This window comes from Ornithorhynchus anatinus, chromosome 5 (genome assembly GCF_004115215.2).
Source record: "Ornithorhynchus anatinus isolate Pmale09 chromosome 5, mOrnAna1.pri.v4, whole genome shotgun sequence".
Taxonomy (NCBI): domain Eukaryota; kingdom Metazoa; phylum Chordata; class Mammalia; order Monotremata; family Ornithorhynchidae; genus Ornithorhynchus; species Ornithorhynchus anatinus.
In genome coordinates this window covers 56,008,631-56,016,906 of record NC_041732.1, presented here as the reverse complement: position 1 = coordinate 56,016,906, position 8,276 = coordinate 56,008,631, and the positions used below count along the sequence as shown (strand labels likewise).

Here is an 8,276-nt window from a genome sequence, read left to right as displayed (position 1 = left end):
TACTTGAGGGTTTGGCTGTCCGACGGTCGTTACAACCGCGGGGGTTGAGTCGCATGTGAGACAGAGACTGCGTCTATTCCGTTTTGCATTTACCTCAGCGCTTAGCGGAGCGTTGGCACTGCCAAAGAGAAGCAGCGTGGCTTAGTGGAAAGAGCACGGGTTTGGAAGTCAGAGGTCATGGGTTCTAACCCCAGCTCCGCCACTTGTCAGCTGTGTGGCTTTGGGCAAATCACTCCAAACTTCTCTGTGCCTCAGTTACCTCATCAGGAAAAGGGGATTAAGACTGCGAGCCCCACGTGGGACAACCCCATGACCTTGTATCTACCCCAGCGCTTAGAACAGTGCTTGGCACATAGTAAGCTCTTAATAAATATCATCATTATTCTTCTCAAATATAATTGACGGGGGGGTCGGGGCAAATCCCAGGGCTCGGCCCAGATTGCGGAGTCACGGTGAGCAGGGACGGCCAAGGGACTCCTTGTCATTCTTGTCGCCACCGCCCTCGGAGGCTCAGGGAAACAACCTGTGCCCCGGGCCCGGCCTGGGGAATCCCAGCTCCGCGGGCACCGCCAAGGAGGAAGCCTCGCCCTCCTGCTCGGCTACTGCGACGCCCCTCGCCCTCCAGGCACCTCGCTTCTTGGGCGGGGCTCGGGCCAAGCCCAGAGGCCGCTGAGGGCAACAGGAGAGAGGGAAATTTCACAAACCCCCACCCGTCTCGACCAGAGAGGAGGCATGTGCAAAGTTCTCCAAACAGCCTTCCTGGGCTCCCTCCCCCACGCTTTCCCAGGGCACTGTGGCCTAGTGGATAAAGAACGGACCAGGAAGTCAAAAGGCCTTGGGTTCTAATCCCAGCGTCCCCATGTGCCGGCTGTTTGAGCCTGGACAAGTCACTTAATTTCTCTGGGCCTTATAATTGTAATAATAATTGTGGTATTTGTTGAGCACTTCCTATGTGCCAGACACTCTACTAAGTGCTGGGGTGGATTCAAGCAAATCTGGTTGGACACAGTAGCTGTCTAACGTGGGGCTCACAGTCTCAATCTCCATTTTACAAATGAGGTAACTGAGGCACAGAGAAGTAATTTGCCAAAGGTCACATAGCAGGCAAGTGGCAGAGTCAGGATTAGAAGCTAGGTCCTCTCATTCCTACGCCCGGGTAGACTCACTCAGCAGGTCTCACTCAGCAAACAAGTGGCACGGGAATAGACATGCATGGCTCAGTGGAAAGAGCACTGGTTTGGGAGTCAGAGAATGTGAGTTCTAATCCCAGCTCTGCCATTTGTCTGCTGTGTGACCTTGGGCAAGCCATTTTACGTTTCTGTACCTCAATCCCCACTTGCTTGGCACATTGTAAGTGCTTAACAAACATCACAGTTATTATTGTTATCCACTACACTGTGCCTCAGTTACCTCATCTGTAAAATGGGAATGAAGCCTCTGTGCCCCATGTGGGACAACCTGATTATCTTGTATCTACCCTAGCCCTTAGAACAATGCTTGGCATGAAGTAAGCGCTTAACAAATATCACAATTATTATTATTATTATCCACTACACCTTGCCTCAGTTACCTAACCTGTAAAATGCGGATGAAGGCTGTGAGGCCGACATGGGACAACCCTATTATCTTGCAGCCTGATACCTTGTACCTACCCCAGACCTTAGAACAGTGTTTGGCCCATAGTAAATGCTTAACAAATATCACAGTTATTTTTATTATCCACTACACCGTGCCTCAGTTATCTCATCTGTAAAATGGGCATTAAGACTGTGAGCCCCATGTGGGACATGGACTGTGTCCAACCTGCTTGGCTTGTACCTATCCCAGCCCTTAGTACAGTGTCCAGCCCATAACTTCCATTAAAAAAAGGTGGGGAGAGGACCTGCTGGGCCGGCACCTCCCTGGATTCCTCCCACCTGAGCTTCACTCCACCGCCAGAATGGAGAGGCGCAGACCAGTTAGCAGGTGGGGCTCAGAGGACGCTTTCCCACATGATGATGACCAGCTCAGCCGCTTGTCAGTCTGTGACTTTGGGCAAGTCACTTAACTTCTCTGTGCCTCCGTTACCTCATTTGTAAAATGGGGATTAAGACTGTGAGCTCCAAGTGGGACAACTTGATCACTTTGCATCCTTCCTAGCACTTAGAACAGAGCTTTGCACATAGTAAGCACTTAACAAATGCCATCATTATTATTATTTCTTAAGCCCTAACTACATGCTGAGCACTGTTCTAAGCACTGGGTTAAATATAAGGTTATCAGATTGTCCCACGTGGGGCTCACAGTTTTAATCCCCATTTTACAGACAAGGTAACTGAGGCCCAGAGAAGTGAAGTGACTAGCCCAAAGTCACACAGCTGACAAGTGGTGGATGCGGGATTAGAATCCATGACCTCTGACTCCCAAGCCCGTGCGCTTTCCACTGAGCCAAGTTGTTTCTCTAACATCTTCCCCCTACCCCTCTCATCCCTCTTTCCGACAGCCCATCCGCGGGAGTTGGGAGCCCGTTAGACTAACACAGGACGACATGGGATGGCGACTGACACCTTCTAGAGATCAGCCGGCTGCCGAGCTTACAAACTTTTTAATCAAAGTGCAACAAAGTATCGGAACAATCTGCGTGCGCCGCGGGAGCACTGGGCTCCGGCCACGCATGCTCTCACACTCACACATTGGTACTCACTCACGCACTCACACCTCGACCCAAGTCCAGAAGCCCCCTGCTTTCTCCCCCACTCCCGGAGGCGGAAGGCAACTCGAAGCTCTGGGACGAGAAAGCAAAACCACAGTCAGACCACAGCACGCCATGGGGCCGGGGTCAGGGGGCGTGGGGTTAACAGCTGCTGCTCCACGTTAAGGCCCAGCGCCTCCATTCCTGAGGACTCAGTGTCCCCCACGACGCTCTCGCACACATGGAGGGCACAAGGACTGGAAAAGCTCGCAGGAGGTTTTGCAAAAACCTTGAAAAATCTCCAAAGATGCCCACGGGCTGGGCTTCACTCCCCAGCCCCTTCACCAGAGGGGAGAACGGGGTCGGAGGGGGTGGGAGGAAGGGGTGTCATTCCCGGGAATAAGTTCGTCCGGGGTCGGGCCTCGACCGCCTCTCCCCTCCGTGCGGTCCCTCCATGCGGGGCTGAGCAGGAGCAGCGGGAGCAGGCGGTAGGCGAGGCGTGGGAAGGGCAGAGAGCGTAGGCCCCGGTCCTGAGGGCAGGGAGAAGGAAGAGGAGGGTGAGGGAAACCAGGGTTTGGCACTGCACCTTCTCCCCCATTCCCTAAGGGGTCAACTTTCTTCCCCTTCCCTCCCGCTCCTCCAAGTAGCATATAGGGCACTGGATAAACCCGAGAGAGTTGTTTTTTTCTAGATGCTAGCGTCCTCGGCAGGGAGGGCAGATGTCCTAACCCTCGTGGGGAAGGGTCGAGTGGCAGGATGGGGGCCGTTACCTGGAGGCTCTGTCCCGCGGGCCTTACCGCCCCGTGTTACCAGCACCAAAAACCTTAGTGCCCTGCAGGCTCAGGTTCTCGTAGACCGAGGCAGGGTCGTCGTCCATGCTGCGGGAAGGAGAAGGGCAAGGGAAAAACAGAAGGGCCGGGAACAGGGCGGGAAGGACCAGGCTGAGCCGACGTTGACGACTGGAGAGGGGATGCCCTCTGCCCCACGTCCAGCCCCCGGCTAACCCCTGGGCCAACCCCCCACCCGACAAAGCCCCGGACTTTGCTGGGCCCTGGTGGGGACAGTGAAGATTTCTCCAAGCCCCGGAGGGTAGTGCCAATCTTGCCCCAACCGGAATTTGGGGGTCGGGGTTCTGAGCAACAAATAAGGAAGCAAAACCAGAAGGGCGGCCTGCTATCTGTGGGAATATGCAAATATGCAGGCCTCTGCACATACTTGATGTGCCTTTCTCCCACTCTCCGCCCCCTCCCCACAATTCTCACTGCTGAGGCTCCACCCAAACCCAGGGGCTGTCTGACTGAGGGGTGGGCTCTCCCCATACGTCTCCCCTTCCCCTTGGCCCGGGGGTCCTCCGCATCTGCACTCACCCAGCCTGGGCTCGTGCCGGGGGTAGGTTTCCTTTCCCTCTGGCTCTGTCCAGGGGCTGGTAGCGGATGTTGAGGTATTCGCGCTCCTTCCTCTTGCTCCGCTGTGGAGTGGCAGGGAGGGGGGTGATGGGGCGGGATGGAGGACCCAAGATGGGAAGGCTCCGTGGGGGGGTGGGGGGCGAGGCCTGAGTCCCTGAGTCCCGCAAGATCCACCCTTTCCTCTCCATCCAAACCGCTACTTTCTTGGTACAATCTCTCATCATATCCCAACTGGATTACTGCATCGGCATCCTTTCTGATCTCCCAACCTCCTGTCTCTCCCCGCTTCAGCCTATACTTCACTCTGCTGCCCGGATTATCTTTCTACAGAAACGCTCTGGGCTTGTCACCCCCAACTCCCCCAAAATCTCCAGTGGTTGCCTATCAACCTTCACATCAAGCAAAAGCTCCTCACTATTGGCTTCAAAGCTCTCCATCACCTTGTCCCCTCCTACTTCACCTCCTTTCTCTCCTTCTACAGCCCAGCCTGCACACTCCACTCCTCTGCCACTAACCTCCTCACGGTGCCTCGTTCCCACCTGTCCCGCCGCCCAAGTCCTATCTCTGGCCTGGAATGCCCTCCCTCCTCACATCCGCCAAACTAGCTCTCTTCCCTCCTTCAAAGCCCTACTGAGAGCTCACCTTCTCCAGGAGGCCTTCCCAGACTGAGCCCCCCTTTTCCTCTGCTCCTCCTCCCCATCACCCTACTCCCTCCCTGTGCTCTAATCCCTTCCCCACCCCACAGCACTTGTATGTATTTGTACATATTATTCTATTAATTTTACTAATGATGATGCTTATATATCTATAATTCTATTTATCTGTTTTGATGCTATGGATGCCTGTCTACTTGTTTTGTGGTCTTTCTCCCCCTTCTAGACTATGAGTCAATTGTTGGGTAGGGATTCTCTCTCTGTTGCCGAATTGTACTTTCTAAGCGCTTAGTAAAGTGCTCTGCACACAGTAAGTGCTCAATAAATGCGATTGAATGAATGAATGAAAGGTGGGGAAGGCCCGAGCCTGAAGCTCGCTCACCTGCTCCTCTTCCAGCCTTTTTCTCTCGGTCTCGATGAACTGCTGCAGCGCCATGTAGACAAACTTGTACTGTGCCTCGGTCTGCACCATGCCCGAGCGCTGCCGCCGCACCATCTGGATGGTCTTGGGGATGTCAATGTCGCAGTCCAGTCCTGGGGAGCGGAGAACCCTTGAGGAGGGTGCCCAGGGAGAAGCTCCCGGCGCCCCCCCTCTGCCCCCAGGCTCCAGGAAGGGAAAACCCACCTGACCTCTGGGATACGGGCAGCAACTGGGGGGGTTAGGGGAAATGAGACAGCTGGGACCCTGGCGGAGTGGGGGGGTCAGGGCAGTGGCTGGGGAAGGGGCAGGGGCTTGGCTGGAACCACTGCAGGGTGGTGGGTAGGGGCTTTGGCTGAGGAGAGGTTGAACCAGTGTCAGAGTGAGGTGGGCCTAGGAGGGGCAGGATGGGAGTCCCAGACAGTGGTCAGCAGTTCCTGCTCTTTTTAAGACTGGCTTGTGGCAGCAGAAGGGCTTCTGTTCCTTCCTCCCACCCACCCCTCTCGCTAGCCAGTGTCAGGGGCCCTGGGGGGAGCCTACCTTGCCGGTGGATCACATCCACTAGGATGTCGATGACAATGATGGTTCCCGTCCGTCCTATGCCCGCGCTGAGGGTTGAGGCGTGTGAAGAGCTGCCGTGGCCCCATCTCCACCCCCGCTGAGGCCCCTCCCATAGATGGGGTGCGAGACCAAGCCCCCAGTAGCCCTGCAGACCCAGTGCCAGGAAGGCTCTTCCCCAACCCCACCATCACCCCCCCATGTGGTACCCGCAGGCTGTCCCCAGGGTTCAGCACCCACAGCTTGGGCAGACAGGCACGACCTTAAGTGGCCGACCAGAGGCTCCCGGGGGACTGAAACCAAGAGCTGACATCAGAACTAAGGTCGGGGTTGGGATCAGGGGCCAGGGAGAGGTCTCAGAGGCCCCACGAGCTGTGGAGATTTGAGCCCTGCCTGCGCCTTCTGTCTACGGCCAAGCTGGCCCACCTGCAGTGGACGATGATGGGGCCAGTGTTGACGTAGCCCCTTTGCGCCCGGTTCACTTGGTCCAGGAAGCTGAGGACGCCACCTGGCTCAGTGGGCACCCCGTGGTCTGGCCAGCTGAAGTACTGGTAATGTTTCACCTTCCGAGGCTGCTCCTCCTGACCAAGTACAAGTGGGTCAGCCTAGACACTCCTGGGGAGGGGAGTGCTGGCCAACAACACAGCCCCTGCCCCACCAGCCCCAAGACACCAGACCACAGGGAGAGTTGTCTAGCCTCCCAGCCTCCTCCTCCAAGACCCAGAGCAAGCAGGCCTCTCCCCTCCCTTTTCAGGCAGTCAGCCCAACCCCCTCCACTCCGTTGAAATCTCAGCAGGAGAGAGGGGCCAGATCCCTGCAGCACAGGGCCAGGAGGACGGATCTGCCAGTAGAGGGACAGATCAGCCAGTCGAGCGACAGTCAGTCGACAGCGTGACCTTCTCTCCTAGGGGAGGGTGGGTGTCTGGAGTGTCCAGAATAGCTCCAGGGGCCCGGGGAGGTAACCCAGGTGTGGTGGGGAGAGGGGCTCACCCTATCCGTACGCCTGATCTCCAGCTCCCGCAGTAAATAGCCCTGTGCTTCACGCTCTTCTGTATTCCGCACACAGATGCATCCAAACTCCTTGCTGGAGTCTCTGTCTGGCCAGTAACGGAAACACTTGTTCTGGTGGGAGATGGGGGAGGGGTACAGATTAGACAGGCCCAGCCTCAGGTGGCGGGGGGGAGGCTCCCATTGGTCCCAAAGCAGGATGTCTTGGGGGACAACAGCTCCATTACCAAGAAACAGAACTAGGCCCTTCTATGAGGGCCCAGGGAATTGTCTATACAAAGGCTAGGAAAGAATAGTAGAGGGTACCACATTCCAACAACCAGCCTGAGATTTGCATTTTGGCTATGCCACTTGTCTGCTGTGTGACCTAGGGCAAGTCACTTGTCTTCTCTGGGCCTCAGTTACCTCATCTGTAAAATGGGATTAAGACTGTGAGCTCTGTGTGGGACAGGGACTGTGTCCAACCTGATCAATTTGTATCTACCCCAGCACTTAGTACAATACCTGGTACATAGTAAGTACTTAAATACCATTAAAAAAAAAAAAAACCCACCACTTCTTTTTTTTAAACCAATGTACCTATGTCCTCCATTTCAGACTTCGCATATGGCCTCCTGGTCCCTATGGTGCCTTTGCCATACCCAGAGTCCCATGGGGCAAATGGGACTGGGGGTGGGGGAGAGATGGGGGAAGGAATGGGACAGAGCAGGATGGCAGGTAACCTGACTTCTCCCTGCCTGTGGTGTGAGGGGAGAGCACCTCCCTTGGGGAGAGAAGGCCCTTCTGATCCTTATTCATCTACATCCCAAAATCCCACTGGGGAGAGGTACAGCTCCAGGGATCCAAAGATGCTAGGAAAGGATGATCATGGGGAGACCAACACAAAAGCTCCAGTCTGGAGCCTGATCCGGGAAAGAGTCCAAGAGTCTTAGGCTCCAACCCCAATTCAGGCCCAGCCTACTCTGTAACTGTGGGCAAGACACTCATCCTCTCTGGTCTCATCCTGTACAAAGGGGAGAATCCTCCCAAACCTACCCCTATCCTCGCCCCTGCCTCTCCCCCAAGGGCTGTGTCAGCACTAGGAGACCCTCCAGGCCACCCCACTGACCCGTCCACGCTCCATCTCCTTGGTGGTCATGACGATAACGTGGCAATTCTCCTGATACACCATGGCCCAGAAGTCATTGACAGTGGTCTGCAGGCAACCCTGTGTGGCAATATACACCTTGTCCTGCTCCGAACTCTGCCCGTCTTCGCCAATATTCTGAAAAGAGGTGGGGGGGCGGGGGGGAAGGGGAGAAGTTCATTCATTCATTCAATAGTATTTATTGAGCGCTTACTATGTGCAGAGCACTGTACTAAGCGCTTGGGATGAACAAGTCGGCAACAGATAGAGACAGTCCCTGCCGTTTGACGGGCTTACAGTCTAATCTCCGTCTCTTGGCCCAATGGCCACTAGTCACTAGCCTCCTTCTCACAGGGGGAGAATGTCATCTGGGGAGTCATGATATAAAAATACTTCTCCTACAAGAGGCCTCCCCCTACTAAGCCCTTATTTCCCC

At 55.5% G+C, this 8,276-nt stretch overlaps 1 protein-coding gene across 1 annotated transcript in view; it reads right to left on the bottom strand.

The window, feature by feature from the left end:
* Window positions 1–2,547: 2,547 nt before the first annotated feature.
* The window catches only part of LOC100086381 (tyrosine-protein phosphatase non-receptor type 11-like), a 28,623-nt gene continuing 22,894 nt past the window's right edge, over window positions 2,548–8,276 (bottom strand). Inside the window, exons 9-16 of the mRNA XM_029066790.2 lie at window positions 7,823–7,978; window positions 6,697–6,828; window positions 6,133–6,287; window positions 5,689–5,756; window positions 5,113–5,264; window positions 4,039–4,139; window positions 3,442–3,549; window positions 2,548–3,201 (exon numbers count right to left, since the gene is read on the bottom strand). Coding sequence (XP_028922623.1) covers window positions 3,465–3,549; window positions 4,039–4,139; window positions 5,113–5,264; window positions 5,689–5,756; window positions 6,133–6,287; window positions 6,697–6,828; window positions 7,823–7,978 — 849 coding nt within the window. The 3' untranslated portion in view covers window positions 2,548–3,201; window positions 3,442–3,464. The remainder of the gene's footprint in view (window positions 3,202–3,441; window positions 3,550–4,038; window positions 4,140–5,112; window positions 5,265–5,688; window positions 5,757–6,132; window positions 6,288–6,696; window positions 6,829–7,822; window positions 7,979–8,276) is intronic.